The sequence below is a fragment of the Leptosomus discolor genome, chromosome 1 (assembly GCF_034619465.1).
Source record: "Leptosomus discolor isolate bLepDis1 chromosome 1, bLepDis1.hap2, whole genome shotgun sequence".
In the NCBI taxonomy this organism is placed as follows: Eukaryota; Metazoa; Chordata; class Aves; order Leptosomiformes; family Leptosomidae; genus Leptosomus; species Leptosomus discolor.
Window position 1 is genome coordinate 151,035,268 of NC_141391.1, and position 20,922 is coordinate 151,056,189.

At 39.7% G+C, this 20,922-nt stretch overlaps 1 protein-coding gene across 6 annotated transcripts in view; it reads right to left on the bottom strand.

The window, feature by feature from the left end:
• The window catches only part of ERC1 (ELKS/RAB6-interacting/CAST family member 1), a 284,902-nt gene that overhangs the window by 48,382 nt on the left and 215,598 nt on the right, over positions 1-20,922 (bottom strand). For all 6 annotated transcript variants that reach the window (XM_086467310.1, XM_086467304.1, XM_086467291.1 and 3 more), the window contains one exon: positions 3,585-3,729. In XM_086467310.1, coding sequence (XP_086323436.1) covers positions 3,585-3,729 — 145 coding nt within the window. The remainder of the gene's footprint in view (positions 1-3,584; positions 3,730-20,922) is intronic.

Here is a 20,922-nt window from a genome sequence, read left to right on the forward strand (position 1 = left end):
TAATACACATACTTAAAGAAATTAAAGAACCAAAACGTCTTTGGCAGGACTCCTTCCCTCTCTTTCGCAGTAATACCCTTCCCGTGTGAGCGACCAGGAACGTGACAGTGTTGGGAAGGGAGAAAGGAGAGTTAAAGCAAGGAATAACCGCAGGGTCCTCCAGAATCTGTACAAGCTTTGCTTGATGAATCTATGTGTCTTCACCAATATTTTTAAACAAAAAAAAATCACCTGAAATTGCAGGGCTGAAGAAGTTGGGAGTCTTTTTTTTAAAAAGAAGTAAATTGAATTTTTGTTTTGGGAGAGAGTTGCATCTTTGTACACTCTAAGAAACGTCAATTAAGTCAGTCTGCTAACAGTGGTAGATATTGTAGCAACTCAATGATAACCAGCACAAGCAATGAAAAGGCATAATCTGATTCCTATCATGCACACTTGGATCCATTCACACTCACTACTGCAGCGTAGTCAGAAAACTGCTTTCCTAAAGCATTATCTCTGTCAGAGGCTCTTTCCAGTTTGCAGTGACATTCAGCAATCAGGCCTATGGTACCTACCACAGCATGCACAACTCTTCACACAAACCACCCCCTTCCGATATTGCTTAGTACTTCTATTTGCATCCTATGTACATGGAAATGGGAATCTTTTAGTCAGCTGTGCCTCCCAGACAACTGAAAGAGCTGCTTTCCCACCATGAAGTCTAAGCATTTCCTAGAAATGGAATGAACTGAAATACCAAATACTTATCAGGGAGCTCAACAGCTCTGAAACAATGTCAAAGCCAGAAGGAAGACATTACTGATGTCAGGATCTCAGCTCTGAATCTGAAGGGCTGAATAAACTTTTTAGGCTCCAGAACCATTTCTCAAAGTCTTCCAGGAGATCACAGATTAACTAGCATCACTTGCCTTTCTTGAACAGCTGCGTTCAATACATCTGCAAGTCTGAAAGATTTTTCATTCACAATTTCTACTGTAAATTTAGGAATTACGGCTAAACTTTTAGGAAGTTCCTGAAGTGCTATATAGTCCTGTGGAGCTGGCAAACACAGACGGACCTTTGCTCTCACGATGTAGAAAAGGGTTGATGTAGAGAAAGCTTAAATTGATGAAGCAGCACAGCTGTTTTGTTGGGAAATACAAGGCTGGTGCCCTATACAAACTGAAGAGGACCACAAGGGCCAAGTACACAGATTATTTGCAAAGCATGTGGAAAAATGAGATTCCCTTTGACTATATCAGTAATGAGGATCCTGTAAAATCTCACAGCCTTCTCTTCTGACCCATCTCCTATGTCTGGAGCTGTCAGAGTTGGTATGATTTGAATTGATGCAGAAAAAGTACATACCAAAACTACTGGTACTGAAAAAAATAAATGCGATTTCAGGTCCCCTGCAACTTATAGAGGTGGTGGGTATTACTATCCCATAATAAGTAACTTTGAGGAGCTTTTCTTTCAATGTGTTGAAAGCTGCACAGAAAAAAAGGATAAAAGATGATGCATCCTTAAGACGTAGGATAGATATTAGGGAGGATGTGTCAAATGTCTATTAGGTCAAATAAATATTTCTCAGGTATGGCTTAAATATAGTTTAGATTGTTTATATACAAACATATATTCTGCCTCTGAGATTGGGGATGCACTGGAGAATACCTTGCAGCCCCATTATCTGTGATTATGTATTTAACTGTTCTTATACTACTTACACATAGCTTATATTTATACTACTCACAGCACAGATGTGTTGAGATTACTTTCTGCTTTCTTCACTTTTTTTTAACATGACAGTCTTAAACAATCTTAAACAATGGCGAGTCTTTATAGCTGATGGCAGTTTTGGAACCAGAAACTTCAAAGGCATTTGGACATGCTAACGAATTTTGAAAAAGGACGATTGCTCCAACGTCAGCCCAGAACTGATCTCACTTCACAGCAAGAACAATTTAAAATTAATCTCCTTTGCAATTTTAGTTTATTTGGGCAATTAAGTATCCCACACCTATAGCACTTAGCATGGGCATCCTTAAGGGATGGACATGTCTTTTTAGGAACAGCGTATGACATTGTAAGACTTATTAGCACTGATAAATAACAATATGAACTATAATAATGTTAAAAAACTCACCTAACTGAAACCTAGGTCATTACAGATAATCACAACCTTAATACATAAAGTAATACACACAAATTTTCAGCAGAAGAAAACCCATCACAAAACACTAAAGATTGTTCCATCTACCCACAAAGGCTAATCAGAAGGAAACTGGGAAGGGTAAGGGGCATGAAAGTACTAGAATTTAAACTTGGGACAATAAGAACTGATAATAAAGTTCCAATTTATCTTGGAATGAGTGGTAACGTATATTAAGGCTGCTACATCTACAGACAATTAAATGAAGAAAATAAGTACTTTATGCTGCTGTGACGCCTTCTGAGTCCTGGTCTAGCAGGAGGTCATCTGGCTGACAAGTGAAAGGAATTACAACTGTTGCTCAAAAGCAAATAATACAAGACTGTAAACTATACTTCTTGCTTGTTTTGAAGCTGGTATAACAATCTAAATTACTGTTCTTAAATTAAACCTAAAATAATTGTTATCTTAAAAATACATGGCCAATAAACTACTTGTGTTTCCTAAGGAAGAAGCAGAGAAACCACTTATCAGAAAGCAGACCTGCTTTTTTCTTGCTGTCTTTGACAGCAACAGAAATCATCTGGTTGACAGATGAAATGTTGCACATAAAACTTTATCAAGATGGAAACGGTGGCACTGAAGAAGTTGATACTGGATTGGCAGCATCACATGTGCTATTACAGAGAATGTATTAAGGGAATAACTCAGAAAAACCCACCAGAAGTGCTGAAGTGAAAAATCTACACAGATTTTTCAGATTCTAAATCTCCTATTGCCAGGGATGCCTTTTGCTTCCTCTGCATTTTACCGGCAATGTATTTTTCACATTGCATTCAATACTAAAAAGCAATATTAAATGCTTGAATAGAAACACACTCTTTTCTGACTGCTTTGCTGACACAAAAATATCTTAGAAATGGGAGAGGCCAGAAATAGGAAAGGACCAACTTCCTCACCAGCACAAGACCTCCCAAATCCTACTCTAGTAGCTGGCATTCCCATTCCTGTCACAGATTAGAAATCACAGTAGAGACTGTGTGGTGTAACACATTCATGTTTGAGCTTTACAGGGAGAAGAATTTTCTTCAATGTATGCTTCTTCCCCAACAAGGCACATAAAAACCACCAAGAGAGGTATCACTACACTTCCCTGAATCTGTGGTTATCTGTGCCCATAGAAGATAATAACCAATGTCCTTTTCATTCACAGTTCCCTGTACATTGTATAGGACACATTTACTACTCACGCAGGGAGACAAAGAAACTTCCCTCAACAAAAAACTCACCATGTTTTACAAGCTTCGTGACTGGTAGCTAGTTTAAAATCATTATTTATGCACTTTCTATCCCAACATAAAACAGGATTATACATTATTAGTTCCATAAATCAAGAGAATAATCTCACCAGATTAACAACCATTTTCTTTCCTAGCCCTCCTCTACCCACCTGCTGCTTGAGCTGTTGCACAAGACGGTCCTTCTCTCGTTTCAGTGCAGCCACTTCATCTTGGGTCTTCTTCTTAGAGGATGAAAGTTCTAGCAGAGCAATATTGGCATCTTTTTCACTAATGGCAGCAAGAAGGGCTTCTTGTCTGAAAAAACATACAAATACATTATTATCCTGCAAAACTTAGAGGAAGCCTCTACAAAGAGTTGAACATACCATAAATGCTGTAGCGGCATGCAACTCCGAAGAGCAGTGATAAATACGTTTGTCATGGTCATACATCTGTTGGTAGGGCAGGAAGTCAAGACGCACCTGCCTTCCCCTAAACAACTGTGCTGATATCGAATTATTGCTTATAGGATAAGAAAAACATATAATAATATGTAATATGTTATTATTCTGCACTCAGCTTCTCAGTTTTTAATAACTACCATTTATTATTACTTTGGCTGAACATTTTCATTCTTTATAATGTTAGAAACATTTCCAGAACAGATTTTGAGAATATGGGCACAAATACTGGACTAATTGTAAGACTTCTGTGTTAAATTATATTAAGTTATACTGCCTATTCCTGCAGCTATTTCAGAAAGAAGGCGGCATGTGTCAAGTTTATTGAAATCACTTGAACAATACAGTGTATTCCCAGAAGGAAATGATGACATAGACACTTTTGTGCTGCATGACAGAAGTTGAAACAGATGCCTTCAATGTTGCTTGAGCTATTCTTTGGCTTTTCTTGTGAGTAACCAATATAATGAGCTTGTTGGATGCATGTCCTGAGTAACCAGGACAAAGGTAGGCCTGCCCTCATCACAAACCTTTTGTAGCCTTGCAGAAATTGGGTAAGCAAGAACACTGTGTAGAAAGATCTTGAAGCTCAAGCACTATAATAACTAGATACAGAAACACAACCTTGCCATAACTCTTTCCCAATAGCAAAAAACTCTTACAAAGAGTTCAGAAATATTTTATAGATAATGGGAAGAGAGGAGACAAATATCCCTGGTCATAAAACAGCAGTTCTCAAATGAACTCAAAGGAATGTACCATGTTAGGGAAAACAACTATTTCTGTCTTGACTTTAATTCTCACCTTTAGCTGGTGCGGCCAAATTAGGATATGCAACAGGACATAAAAGAAAACTTTGGCCTTATTACCCAATAGGGGTGGCTTGTGCCAGCTCTCATCACTGTACAAAGAAGGAATAAAATGAAGTCCTAATCATTTGTGACAGTGCGAAAGATGGCATCATGTAGGAATGATGATGAAAAACAAAGTCTAGACACTACAGATTTCCTATCTACCTTTCATATAAAAATTCAGTTGCAGATGCAGTTAAGGTAGTAAAAATTCCAAATTCAGAAATAATCCAAACTTTTACCTGCTCTAGTTTATAAACAAAAGCATATTAATAGTGTTAATTTCAGAGAATGATTTTTTAAAAATAATGAAATGTGTTAAAACTACTCTGCTATCATGTCAGTAGCAAGTATTATGCCAATAACATTGACATAATGGTTAGTCTTTTATTAAAGATGTAAGAAAAGTTATAGAAGCTTAATGTAAACTATTAAGATTGCTTTTCATTATACCAATATATCTTTCTGTTTCTTGTAAAGATCTTTTTTAATACAGACCCTTTACAATCTGGTGACTTAGGATCACACTGGCAAACTGTTGAGGGTCGCAGTGACACTAAATCTGCTTTTTCTAATTCACCTGTTAGCACTACTTCAGCAGATTTTATTTGTAGTACAATAGCTTTCTCTTTTTCTTCCTGTATCTTCTTCCTGAAAAGCTTAACTTAACCTTAGTTAGGAATTTGTAATTGTGGCTAAAACAAAAACACTTGCTCCAAAAAGTACTCATTGAGCTCCATGTGAAAGAATACACGACCAAGAAAATTCGAGAAGAACAGGATAGATGGACAATGCTTTTATTGCATATTGATGTTTCAAACATATGCATCTAACATACTGGACTTTTAAACTGAACACTTGAAAAGGAGAAGGACTGGTACTACTGGAGTACAGAAATGTTTACCTGCTAAAATGCTGAAAACTAAAAATTTTATGACCTTGGTGAGCATGAAGATGTACTTAATATTGAAATGTTTCTGAGGACGGAGAGTGAAATAGCCTCACGAGGTACTTCAGTGTTTAGATCAAGGGTGCAAGGAGATGCATACCTAAATATGTAGGATGTAGTCAGATAGCTTACACTCGCTGCAGCTCAGCTGGACAAAGAATTTGCTGTCCTGGATACTTACTTAGTTTACTTAGTAATCCCTTCTCCAATCTGTAAGAATAACTGCAAATACATTTGCTTCTTGACCTTGTTCTAAAAAGTCTGAACAATACTGGTTTGCCTCTTCAAAAAAACCCTCAACACATTATTTTAATAGATTAGGACCAGGCAGCGACTACATGTGCAGCCCTGCTGACAGATCTGAGAAGACAGTAGCCTCTGAGAAGCAGCTCAGAGCTACAACCTTTCAACCCGGCTCAGCAGTACCCAGCGCAGCACTTTTGCCCACGGAGTTATGTGAAAATCACGCCATCTCCATGGCCCCGGAGCAGAAATCGCCAGGTTCTGAGGTTGTTTTTCTTTGAGAGTTGTATGGGTGAGATACCACATTTAAAAAGCTTTTGTTATTTTTTACAGGTGGAAAAAAATATACTGCTTTCACTTGAAAGGTGTGAAGTTTTGCTAAGACAATGGGTGAAAATTGACTCAGTGATGAGAAAGTCCACGACTGCTTTTAGATGAGTGATCAGCTGGGATGGAAGAGCAACTTTTTCTTACACATTACGGGTTTTGGTGAGAAGAGGGTGAGCGATGTATGACCTGGCTTCCTTCTGATCCCAGCCAGGGACGGAGCTCTTAGAAATATTTATGTGAGTGAAAGCTTAAGACCTCTATCACTGCACAGCAGAATAAACTAGAGCATAAAAAACCCGCTAAGATGTGCTCTCTGTTCATCCCCTCAGTCACTTGAATGATTGCTAGAGGTTTGCTGAAGCTACCCATACACAGAAACTTGCTGTTACCAGGATCTCAACTGAAGCCATTTATTCTGTATCAAAAAATGTGAAAGAATCTTGTATTTCAAGAGGAAAATCTGTGTTTCAACAGACAAAGTTGTTCACCATCTGACAGCAGAATGGACTTACACAACGGATTTTCTGCGGGTGGAATTTATCCCTGGATTTACACAGGTGTTTCTTGTACACACTAAGAGACTAAGCTTGCTTTAAGTGGACTACCAGCATATCAAAAAACTGACAGATCCAGTTCAGAGAGTACTTGCATCCTGCCTAGAAAAACTACGACCTTAAATTATTCCTTGTCTTTCAAGACATGATATCACAAAGTTGGGCAATTTTTTTTAGACACTTTGGGATAATTGAAAGATACTCTAAATGCATTTATGCTATGAAGAAATACAGATATTCTGATGCCTTAATGAAGACAAAGAGTAGAAGAAAGGAAAAGGTGCACATCAGATTCCCAGTTGTAGTGTCAAGACTGTAGGTGTGGGAACAACCAATAATGGGCACATTATTATTGCCACTTTGTTTCTGTTGCTTTTGCTTTATGAAAAAGTATCCGATTTTGGAGGTTTGCCTGAAACATGAAAAATTTCGACAGAGTGAAGTGACAGAACATGATCCATGACTTCTGGTTTTTTTCTAGCTATTGGTATCCTGGGAAAGACAGGCTGGCTTGGAGCTCTGGTCATTTTCACTTTCTTCAGAGTAATCTGTTTTGATTCTGAAGAAACACTTATTCTTTTAATAGTAAACCCACAATCCTTGCTGATAATTCAGGACCAGAGCCAAGAATATCTCTGTAACAGTATGTATATAGCCATTACTCTGGTATGGAAATTGGAGGTGCCTCAAATAGCACGTAAAGCATACCTTCTGCAATCAAATCCTTTGTTGCTCATCTCTACTTCAGTGAAAACTCCAGGACCAGGACAACGAGATATGGATAGCAGCCTGTTACTTATTTTTTGCTGAATAACCTTCACCAGCATGCCTTCAAAAAAACATCCTACTGCCCAAAACTTCAGTGCTATACAATGTGTGAGACAAGGGCATTGTGGCTTTCTGAGTGTTTTCTGGAACTGAAACAAGATGAAGTTTGAACCAAAGTAAGATAAATATCCTGTGATGTTACATGTGCATTGTAGCTGCATGTATACTGTTTCATATGGGAGAAATGCAGGTGTCACGGTCAGCTCTGCTGAAAGCAAGTATGTCTGTAATGGCACGCTGCTGTTCTCAACAGAGCTTGGAATTGCTAAAATGATTGTAAAAAAACATGAAAACCAAATATCAGCAAGCAAAAGACAAGGTTTGTGATTGAAGAGCACTACAGAACTGACGTGTTCCCCTTCTTGAGAGCTGTCATCCCCAAGGAGACCAGAAGAACATGAAGCAAGGAGAAAATGGGCTGCTGTGTGAATGGCGCTAGTAGCACATGAACAAACCTATCTGTTAGGAATGCTGCAGTCAGTTGTGGAGGCTCAGCTTCAGTTTAGGCAACAGTCAGTGGTACAGGCTTAGCTTCTTCTGGAGCACAGGAGGTTCCACATTAACATAAGGAAAAACTTTTTCACTGAGGGTGACAGAGCACTGGAACAGGCTGCCCAGAGAGGCTGTGGAGTCTCCTTCTCTGGAGACATTCAAAACCCGCCTGGACACGTTCCTGTGTGATCTACTCTAGGTGGTCCTGCTTTGGCAGGGGGGTTGGACTAGATGGTCTTTCGAGGTCCCTTCCAATCCCTGACATTCTGTGATTCTTCAGCAAACTGCGTGTCTTCAGTTCACCACTGGAGGTCCTGAAATGTTCTAATAGGCAAGCAAAGCAGGTACTTGCTGCACAACCCAAGATGCTGATCTTTTACAATGCTAGCCAACACCAGAGTCACTACATAAACACAGCTCACTTAAGTTAGTTCAGGCACTTCAGGTAGTGGTAGTAGTGTAGCTGTGGCAACAGCAACTCGGTAGGGAGGAAACTGCGTGTTTATCTCTCCATTTGGGCAGGTTCTGTAGCCTGAACGGAGCTGTATAGCAGCTCATCAGAGGTAGGAAGACTTAAAACAGACTGAGTATTACCAAGGGAAACCTAAAATGGTACAAGTGTAGAAAATCTAGAGAAAAGAGGTTTCAGGATTAACTCTGAATTGGACTAAAAGAGGGATTTTTTTTTTCTCCTGTACATGCTGAAGCCTTTTACTTAATGTGGATCATGATCACCACAGAATGGAGTGGTACAAAGACCAGTAGGTTCAATTCTTAAGAGATAATGGTGGGCATAACCTAAAGATCAATATCAACGTTATTTGCTCTGTTTGAAGTCTTAAAAAAAATAATGCAAAGAAAGATGGGTTTGCCTTTGTTTAAATAGATGGCTACAGTATAGTTGCATAGCAGTAGAGCTGCCTTTGGAGTACTTCTGATTCATCCATGGTCTCCACTCTGCAGTTCAGCTGGGACTGAGAGTTCTTATAGCTAATGCCAAGGACATAGTGATAATGAATGACTCTAGCTCTGAGAAACTGATGGATCCAGAGGGCTGAAATGTCTTACGGAAGGCAGTGATGACTGCAGAGCTGAGAAGTCACTGAAAATTGCCACGAATGAATTCTTTTTATGCCAAATATTGTGAGCCTTTGCAATGTTCCTGATGAGGTTATCCTGTTGCTTTTACTGGCCATTCTAATACTTTTCTCAACACACAACAAACAACAGTGTGCAAAGGCACATCTCCTTCAGACCTTGAGTGGAAATGTCTGATTTTGGGAAGATAATTGGCAAGACTGCAACAGTTTAAATTGCAGCTTGGTTTTCAGTACAGGCCTTGAATCAAGGCAGAGCTTTAAGAATGTCCCTCAACCACAGAAAGTCTTTTTTTTTTTTTTTGAATGAAAGCTTAAAAATCAGAAAAATGTACTATCATAGTACTATATATTACTAATACTACAAACTGTAAAAATAGAAGGCATGCAGCAAAGAAGTATTTTCTAAATCTTTCTGTAGTAGAGAAGATAGGGCTTAAAGAATTGTACAGCATTTAACTTCAGGCGCTGAACAATATTTTTCTTAGAGAATACTTCAGCTGCAGTGACTTTAGTAGAAACAGCAGGTACTAGCATCTCATGCACATGCTTACAGAGGCCCTAGGAAAAGACATACATGGCACAGAGGAGACGTCACTTATGAGCTTGGATGAGGATAAATAAGTGATTTGGTAGTCTGAGTGACCAAGTATTTGAATGAACCTAGAAAATAAGGAACTACAGTTCATATAGTTTACCAAGTCCCATTAGCACCAAAACACCCAGTGTGCAATGTAGTGAAAACTGTAACACATCTCCCTAGAGTACTGCAGCCACCAGCCTTGTTTCATTCCTCTTTTTCCTCTTTGGTGAACCACAGCATATTTTTGCAAATGGGGACATGAGACTTTCTAACTACTCAGCAACCCTCAGCACTGCAGGACTAATATACTGTATTTCTAGATAATAAGCTGTAGCAGGGTAAGTCCAATAAGTAGCAACAAAAAAGGTTCATCCACAACACTAAAAGTGTTTTAACTACCAGGGTAGCCAAGTTTGTCCTCTGGATTATGAATACTAATATAATCAAGATGTGTTTGAATGGTTCTCTACAGCACTTGGTTTCAGGAGACTGTGTAATTCCTTCACAGCTCCTTCCCAGTAAAGGTAGAGAAATCCTTTTGGTTAAACATAACAGAAACCGAATTTTAAAAAGCAGTTTTGTACTTTGCAGAACAGTTCTCAGGGTCACAATGCTGGAATATTTATCAGCTGTATAATTAGAAAGAATAACAGGCTGCGAAGAGTGCTGAATTAATGATGCTTCAAAACATAAAAACTATACATATTCATTAAATGTTTACACATGTCAGAGAGAACACAAATTCCATACAGAAATGTTATAAATAATTGTTCTATATAATTTTGTTTCAAGTTATGAGATTTATTCCTATGTGAAGTATTTCTGAAAGTGTGGATGAGATAATATAAAAGCAATATTGAGATCAGCAGCAGTTTTGACTTTTGATGTCACCGAGAAACTGGGATAATTCCATCAGGCCTGGTTTCATTATAGGGATCTAATCTGTTTTCCTTACGACTGCCATTAAACTACAACATTTAAGGGTCTGACACAAATTTGGAGAGCTCAGGTAGCTACAAGCTTATAGCAATCCAGTCAGTTCCTTCAACAGAGACTGTTGCTCTTCCGTGAGGGATCACTGACCTGCCAAGAGTTTTCAACTTGGCATATGAAGATAAACTGTAATTATGACTGTTATGCCTTTAATACACAAGGCTTCAAACTGGAAAAGTTCTGCTGTTTCTTATCACTCCAGTGGTAAGGGTATCAGTAACCACAGAAAGAAAGAGCTGCTACTTGCATAGTACTTGCTTCAGTTGTCTGACTTTTGTTCACTTCATTTACTCGAAGCCTACAGAAAATGCTGAATAAGCTTTTAATGCTTTTCTATCACAGGTATTTGTAAGACTTAACAAGGCAAATCACCATCACAATAAGAACTGTATTATTTGCATATGAATTAAAAAAAAACTCCCATGAAGTGACAACAACATGACGAAGTATCAGGCAAAGAGATTCAGATAAAACGCTGCAGTATTATGACAGCTAGACAGACATTTAGGCAACAGCTTAGAACACAGAAGTGTTAGAACATGGCATTTAGTAATTTCATGAATTTGGTAGAATGACACTGTTTTGGTGGGTCACACTTGATAAACTCTTAAAACATAATGAGTAATACAACACACGAACAGCTGATCCAACGGGACAGTTCCCCTGCTGCTAACATCATCCTTTCATCATAAACTGCGGCAACACATCTGCAGTGGTAGTTCCAAATACAACATTTTTTTTCTACTTTTTTTGCTCGTTCTAGAACATCATCAGAAAATTAAGAAACTCCAACTGCTCCGAACCACATGGAGAGTAAATTCCAGTTTCTAACATCCTGAGACGCTGGCAATTAACAGCCACCATCCTGTCAGTGTGGTTACTGAACCTGCAGCACCCCGCAGGGAGGAGGCAGTCCTTGCAGAGCTTTGGGTATCAGAATTTGGTTCTTAAAGGTAACTTTGAAAAATACTGAGGGTCAGACCAGAGAACATAAGTTCAAGATGCTAATTGACCAGTACCCTACTGAATACACAAGTTGCCAAATTCTGCACCAGCTACAATTTCTGCAGTATTTAAGATGCAGCTGTATGAAAAGCACAAAGTATCCCAAAGTGAGCAGAACATTTATCCAAAAGAAACAGTAGCAACCCCTTGCTGCAAAAAGGTGGGGAAAAAAATGTAACTTGGCAATATGTACTATCTGCTCTTTTAATTACAGCTGGGAATAAGCAACCCTCAGGCTGCAAATTAATTTCCCAAACACAGCCTCAGTCAAAGGGGATAATACCACTCCTTCCACTCCTGTACTTGTTGCCTGAATCAGCAAGTTACCTTTGCCTTGTCTGGATGGCATGTCAGCAGTCTTTCTCACCCCAATCTACACTCTCACAGCTACCAAAAAAAGAATTGCAAATTTAAGCAAACCAAGTGAGAAGAAAATAAAAAGTTGTTTGTCATCAGCAAATTGAAACCTCTTGAACTTGTGCCTTTTTACTGTTCTTCTCAATGTCATTACATACAAGTGACCACAGCTGGAAAACAAGAGATAAAAATATAAATCCTTTGTGAATAGAGTTGTGTGGTCACGAAAGAGGTGCCCCTTTAATTTTCCATTGTATGACTGGTGTGGTAATAATCCATGTTAATTTTAGACACAGGAAGCATTACCACTTGTGGTGCCCTTGTTTACAAAAAAAGAAAAAAAAAGATACTGCTAACATATTTACTTTCCTATACACACTGTCTCTAATATCCTAAATATCTAGAACCATAGAAGCATCATTCCTTACTAGGATTGATAAGCAATACTGTTCAAAGTTCTTTCAACGTATCTGATATAGCCACAAGTATTCTTATAAATATTTTATATTACCTTTCCCATCAATATTTTATTCTTTTATTTAAGCTTTCCATCTTAATTTTATGACTTTGGCACCTAAGGCAAAGATTTGCAGTTCCTAGTCCTGCTCGTGTCTGAGCTCTGAGCACTCACAATTGCAGTGCAGCTACAGACTCTGTCTGCCAGCACGTCCAGAAAAAAATCCAAAGTTTTCGCAGAGGGACTTTCCAACCCACTGCTAATTTCCTGAACTATTTTTATTGATTAATTCCTCCAGTGAAAAAGCAGCTGCTGCATATCACAGCTGCAAAACTGATAGTACATGAGCCTTACCTACTTGCCTGTGAAGAGTGGGAGCTCTTGAAGATGGTACATTTTAGAACGAGCCTTCAATCCTGGCACCTGATGTTATGGGAGATTGGTCCCTATAAAGGGTAGCATTTTTTTTAAGACAACTTTCCTTGTTTTACCAGCCTTCAGTGCAGAAGCTAGATAAGAGACAGAAGTACTCACAAGGCTCTGGAGTTCCACAGAGCTGGCTTTTCTGAGAAGGAAGCCCTGAGACTTGCACTGCCTTTCTTCATCTGCAGTTTAACAGCAGTGCAAATACAGCACAAACTTAACATACAATTTTTATTCAGGCAATACAGGCCACCAGAATACATCCAGCAGATTTTGAAAAATGACCTTATAAGAAAAGCAGCTCTAGTTTCTTTTCCTGTGACACGGTCAAGTACAGGTTGTGCTTTAGCTTAACATGTGGTTTCACAATCGGCTTAAGTTGACACAAGACAGGACTCTCGCTGAAAGAGATGGTTCTTCCCTCCCATTTTCAGGTTCCTGCCCCCTCCATGGTGTCAGCATCACTGAGTGTGCATCCCTGCAGCCTAGCGATCCAGTTAAAACCTTGTGCTGAATAAACATGAGTAACCCAAATCTGACCACAGGTTCCTTATCCCTAGAAGAACTGCAGTTCTTCAAGATGCTGTGACAGTATCAAACACTCAGTTGCCAAAGCCAGCGCTGCCAAAACGTAAGAATGGAAAGTGAATCATGGAATTCACATTGACTGTAACATAGCAAACAACCACAATTACTAGAGCGAAAACAACTATTCTTAAATTATGTCTTCATGAATCAGACCTCAGGTGAAAGATGGTAGGAAGAGGTTTCAGTGTCCTGGTTTCAGCTGGGAGAGGGGTAATTTCCTTCCTAGTAGCTGGTGCAGAGCTGTGTTTTGGATTTAGTATGAGATTACTGTTGATAACACACTGATGTTTTAGTTGTTGCTAAGCAGTGTTTATCCTAAGTTTAAGGATTTTTTCAGTTTCCCATGCTCTGCCAGCAAGCAGGTGCACAAGAAGCTGGGAGGGGGCATGGCCAGGGTGGCTGACCCAAACTGGCCAAAGGGATATTCCACACCATAGGACATCATGCTATGAGCTGGAGGGGGGAGTAGATTGCTGCTCAGGCATCAATCAGCAGGTGGTGAGCAACTGTACTGTGCATCACTTGTCTGTCTTGGGTTTTATTTCTCTCTCTTTTTATTATCTTCCTTTCCACTGCAGTTATTACTATTACGATATCTTATTTCATTTATTAAACTGTTCTTACCTTGACACACAAGATTTACCTTTTTTTTTTCGATTCTCCTCCCCATCCCACTAGGGGTGGGGGGATGAGCGGGTGAGTGGCTGTGTGGTGCCCAGTTGCTGGCTGGGGTTAAACCACGACATTCAGCTCTATCAGTCAAACGATGACAGCAATACTGCAGTCTTAGTGTGGTTTCTCATCACGTGAGAGTCATGATTTATAACCTAGTTGTTTTTAAAAAACTATCCAACCTTTAGACTCGAATCAAAGATACAAACTGATAGAGAATCCACCTCCTCGCTAAATGACTATCATGACTGTTATTTCTGACTAGAATAATTCATCTCACTTCTTTCTGTATTTGTCTTGTTTCCATGCTTGACATACTCATTCTGATAGGTCACCATACCTTCCTTTCTTTATATTTTATCTGTCTGCTCATTGGAAACCAAGGCAAAGGCATTAATTTAATTTTGGGACCATATGCATACTATCACTAATCCTGGCCCTGTCCTCAGTGCATTATGGTTCCACTTCTTTTCCTGATCTTTTTACATCAGTTGCTACTGTCTTGCTTGTTTTGATTTCCTTTGGAAGGTCTAATTCAGCATGAGTTTTCACAATTCTCACTTTATTCCTGTAATTTCTGCTTCCCAGAAACATCTCTCTCTCAACCAATTTTTAAGGCTGCTGCTAATTTCCTTTTGGATGCAGATACTCAGCCAGTTAGGTTTGTAACTCTTCCTTACACCTTCCCCCCTTTGTTTGGGGTGCAAAAGACCTCATAGTTTTGGACTTTTGATTTAAATAATTTCCTTGCTTCCTCTACCCTCAAATCTCAGAGTCCTTCTGTCCAATGTACTTGTTACCTAATATTCTTAATTTTTCAGTTTACTACTTTAAAATTGAAAACTTTACTTGTTTAGCATAGTTTTTTCTTTATTTAAATACAAGTGTACTCAATTTGTGGTCACTACAGCTGAATGTTTTGGTGATGATTTCTTCTCCAGTATCAGCAACACTTACTACAGTCCTGAAGTCTTAAACCAACATTACTTCTTGGTGATCTAGTAAATACTGAGTTAAGAAGTCCATCAGTTTCTCCAATTTGTACCAAATAAATAGATGTCTCCCATAAAAACACATTTCTCCATTGTTATTTACATCTACCACAGCTCTACACCTAAAGTCCATAGCAGGCTACCATCCACTCTCTTTGTATAAGTCCTTTTATGGTCCTTACGTTACTTCGACTCAAAGTAATGCTGTTTCATTCATGCTATCACTTTGTTATTTTCTCAGAAGCTCCAGTATCATTAACACACACCACCTGTACTTTCATTTCTAGCTCTCCTGAACAATTTGTGCACACATTCTAGCTATGAATATTATTCTGTTTCCCATTAATTGCCATTATCCCTGTGACATCTGGTTTCATCTTACATGCCAGATGTGTAGAGCTACTTGATTTTATTGTTCTGTTACAAACATCTCAATTTTCCTCTGCATTTCAAGAAATTTTCTTGCTAGAGTTACAGATTGCTTTCATTATTTATTGTCTATCTGACTACCAACCTGGATGTGTCTCACCTAACTTCCTCCTCCCTCTACTCTGAGGGTTCTTTTGTACGACTATGCAAGCCTCTCTTCCAGAACCACCTTGTCAGATTTCTAAAAAGATATATTTCCTATAAGGTCAGACACAGTATATGGGACTGTTTACACTAATTCTGCAAAGGATATCTTAGGGTTTGGTGGTAGTAACAACAGCAGCACTAATACTGACGTCTGTTCCATCCTACTCCTAACACTTACTACCTGTATTTCAGTCTTTTCTGGTTGCTGCCTCCACCCAGGAGGTGAACTGAAAAGGGAGCACAAGAAACACCAAGTGTCTGGATAAGGCCAGGAACAGCAGCATCATGGGAAAAAGAGGATGGAAGCAGTTTCATTCAGCACCAAGGCATCACTTTGCCTCCTGCTCCTGGTAGCTCCAATGACCACTACGTAAGTGTGCCAAGAAAGTGTTTCGAAGCAAACAGAAGTTGTTGAAAGCGTTGAGGAGCAGGTGTCACGGGCTACGGATAAAAACTGGATATATATAGTTCCATAATTGCAGCAGAAAGGGCCTGAGAGGTTTCATTTAATTTCCTTTTTCAGATCCAGGTCTGAAAGTAGGTGTAGCTACTTGCAGTGTCTTAATGCAGAACATTTGTTTGAATTGGTGCTATAGTATATTCTGATGAGCTCTGAAGATAAACAATTTTCCAGATGCTTAAAGCAACTGGCATTCTACAGTAAATGGGGAGCATCCTACCATCTTCTCTTCTGTTTGTATCTCTATCCAGTCCCTGTTTTTCATGAGAAGAAACTGGAGCTGCATGCCGTAAAAACAGTTTAGGAGACTGAGCATGTGTACTCTGCTCCAGAATAAGCACTGTTAAGCCTGATCTAAACCATGGAAACAGACTCTTGACAACCCTTTATTATCAGAGCCCTGCTAAACATAATGATACATTCTGTTATACAAAGCCTTTTTTTTCATGTACAGATTTAAAGAGTTTTATAAAAAAAAAAAAAAGCTTAACAATCTCAAAGTACTCTGTTATTGTCTGTTTTGTAATGAGACACAAGTTACATAAACCTTAAGCAACATGTTGAAAATGAGAGAGCAAGTCACCCTGCCTCGTGGTTATTTTCTGCCCCTTTTCCCTGTGAATCTCCGTACAATTCAGTGTAGATCTCCATTGTATATTCTTGCCGTGAATTTGTCTGTTTTAATCTAATTGTTTTAAATACTTCAGTGGTGGACTTGGCAGTGTTAGGTTAGTGGTTGGACTTGATCTTAAAGATCTTTTCCAACCTAAACGATGCCATGATTCCATGAGTTGGGCAACTTTAAATCCTGAAACTATCCTTAAGAAATAGGTATTTTGCATAATATCAACAAAAATTCTGAGCATTTTCTGAAGTGTATGGACCAATGAATTTACAGGAAAATGAAGGATTTGTCCTGCATGAAGCATCCTTATAAAAACTGAGATGGAAAGACCACCAGCAAAGACAAGGGTTAGATTTTTAAACCTAACAACTGCTAACTGCAAAACATGTAAACAAACATAGTCAATTGAAATAGAAATATGGCTTAGTGGAGCTGCAAGTCAGGATCTACTCTTCATGCCTGTCACTTGTGGTTCGATCAAAAGCACATCATTTACGTACCTCTGCAAAAGCAAACAGTACTATTTACTTAAGAGAAGAATTGTACAAGTTCATCTGGCAACATCTGTAAAACGGTGACATCCTGAGATGAAAACAGTCAGGTCTCTTTTTTTTTATTTATTGTTAGGTTAAAGGATAAAGGGGATTACAAAAATCTTGGACACTTCAAGCTGCCTTATTTTTGCTAAGAGTACTACGATTGCACCGATATTTTTCGCTTCTTCACACAAGAACTACGAAGGAAACAGCGGAGAAGCAAGAGGATTCCCCTACCACCAAATCCCCAGCAGATACATAGCAGAGAGCTCTTGGGCAAAACAAGTGAAACTGCCAGCTCTGAGCAAACCTGCGTTTATGGATTTATGGCAGCCTCCCAGTTAAAGGCCCATCTGGGTTGGAGCGGGGGGAGGCTGGGAAGACCATGCGCCGGTTACATTTTTGCCATTCCTGCTGCGGTATGGTGTGAATAAATCACAGGGCTGAGGTCAGAACAGCCAGCCCATAAAGTGATTCATGGGCCCAGCAGCACATTCCCCCAGGACTATGTACTTTATTACAGTAAACCTCAGAACAAGATACAATTTCCTGTCTCAAGGAGCAGCCTTTAAATCAGGACACCTGGACAGCCCTGCAACCACTTACAGAAACAATAGGTCTCAGCCCCACCGCTGCCTCTCCTTGCTGTCCCGCGCTGCCCGGGGCCTGCTGCGTTTAATGCTAAATACCACCTTTAGAAACGACCTCCTTCTGCAAGAGATTACTGTGGTGACAAGACTGTAGAGTCAATGTACTGATATAATCCTATTCTTCAGCCATAGCTCCCCACGCAAGAAATAAATATTCTCCATCTGTTGTTTTTCATTCCGTTTTAGCTTTTAGGTCTCTTCTGCACTGTAAAAATTTGACCGAAAATATTAAGGCAACAAAGAAATTGAAAGGTAACTCATTGGTTTCTCTGTTAGCAAGCAGATCCTTCACGGAGAGGTTTTTTTTTTGCAAGCTGAAGAAGAACTTGCTGTACAATTTAGGTTGTAATATGGATGTTCTCACTGTGATCTGAATTTTGGGTTTGGCATCTGGAAAGAAACTGAGGTGGTGACAGAGGTGACAGTATTGTTGGACTCTTGAAAACTCTCAGCTAAGAGTAATCTTGCTCTTAGGCCACAGGTTATGTTCTCAGGAGAAAGAACAACAGAAAACTCATTTTAAGCTGTGAAACAAACCAGAGGGTAATTTCAGCTCTAAATATTCTGGGGAGCCTTATCTCTAAACACCTAGATCACAGACCTTCTGGGCTGTAGAGGAGCAACCTGCCATGACTGCCTTGTATTCTAGTTGTGCCTCAGACAAAGGCGAGGCATGTGCTGACTGTACTTCTGCTGTTCTCCTTGGAAGCAACAGGACACGCTTCAAATGGAGGCTTCCCACGTTCACACAAAGCGGCACAGAAGAAAAACTTGCTTTGCCTCCTTCAGAGCCATAATGGATCACCGGTGAATAAGAGTTTCACTCAGGTACATTTTTTCAGCAGGCATCATTCAACAATGAGGAGCATGAGTAAGAAAAGGGAAGGAAGCTTCCCTTTGAACATTTATTGGCAAAAGGCAAGACTCTCCTATGGCTTTGCTAACAGTAAGTCATTCTGCACAATCACTCTGCAAATAGTGGAAGAGATCCTGATTATTTTCACTCTTTGAAGTTCTTTCAAATCTTAAAACTATACACATAACAAGGTAACATGTCCCTGGGAAGCTGCTTCATGGAAAACAAAGCTAGGAATGAGAAGCTTACATATACTGAGACACACCTGAAAAGCTTTCCGAGGACAAGAACATCAGAGAAAGTGATAGAGAAAGGGAAGTTTTGGGAAAATTTAGGTGACAATTCATCAAACACTTAAGAATGCTATTGAACTGGTCAAAGTAAAAAAAAAACAACAACCAAACAATCTAGGTAAGGAAAGAGGAAAAGAGAACTGATAAAACAGATGCAAGTAATGCTAAACCCATCATATCTGTACAAGACTGAACTCTCATGAAGCTATTTGTTTCATGATTACTTTTCCTACAAGCAAAAACAGTTGTGGGGAAAACTACTTCTTCCACCTGCTTATTTTATTTTGTTTCATCCTACTAAAAGGATCTCTCCTTCACTTTTGTGGATTGTTTCAGAGCTTACAGTAGGCAGAATCAAGGCTTATTCATTGATTTTATCCAGTCTGATTTCCTGTATAAAACAAATACTTATATTGTATTCAGTTGCTCTCATTGAAGCCAACAACTTATTCTGGGTGGATAGGAAAAGGACATCCACTTGTGACTGAAAGCCACGAGCAACTGACTGCTATCCTTTTGTGAGCTTGTCCTGGTGCTTAATAATTTTCACTGTCAGAAACTCACATTTCTTTCTAATCCTAATTTTTTCTGGCCTTAGTTTCTAGATAATGATCCTTGTTTTGACCATCTCTACAGGAATAAACAGTTTTTTAATATCACTATTATTTAATTTTCTAGATATCAGAACTGTACAGACTATTGTGACAACTGTATCAACTGTTTAACATCTTTATCAATGATTTGGATGAGGGGATGGAGTGCACCCTTAGCAAGTTTGCAGGTGACACAAAGCTGGGTGGAAGTGTCAATCTGCTTGAGGGTAAGGAAGGTCTACAGAGGGATCTAGATAGGCTGGATCACTGGGCCAAGGCCAATTCCATGAGTTTCAATAAAGCCAAGTGCCAGGTCCTGCACTTCGGCCACAACCACCCCCAGCAGCGCTACAGGCTTGGGGAGGAGTGGCTGGAGAGCTGCCAGGCAGAGAGGGACCTGGGAGAGTTGACTGACACCCAGCTGAACATGAGCCAGCAGTGTGCCCAGGTGGCCAAGAAGGCCAATGGCATCCTGGCCTGTATCAGCAATAGTGCTGTCAGCAGGAGCAGGGAGGTGGTCATTCCCCTGTACTCGGCTTTGGTGAGGCCGCACCTCGAGCACTGTGTCCAGTTTTGGGCCCCTCTCTACAAGAAGGACATTGAGGTGCTGGAGAGGGTACAGGGGCGGGCTACCAAGCTAGCAAAGGGTTTGGAGCATGTCTCGTATGAGGAACGGCAGAGGGACCTGGGGCTGTTTAGTCTGGAGAAGAGAAGGCTGAGGGGAGACCTTATGGCTCTCTACAACTTCCTGAAAGGAAGCCGTAGCGAGGCGGGGGTCAGTCTGTTCTCCCTGGTAACAACCGATAGAACAAGGGGAAATGGCCTTAAGCTGCACCAGGGGAGGTTCAAGCTGGATATCAGAAAGAATTTCTTTACTGAAAGGGTTGTCAGGCATTGGAACAGCCTGCCCAGGGAGGTGGTGGAGTCACCATCCCTGGAGGTGTTTAAGAGACGGGTAGATGTTGTACTTAGGGACATGGTTTAGTGGTGTTGGTAGAGCTAGGACAAAGGTTGGACTTGATGATCTTGAAGGTCTCTTCCAAC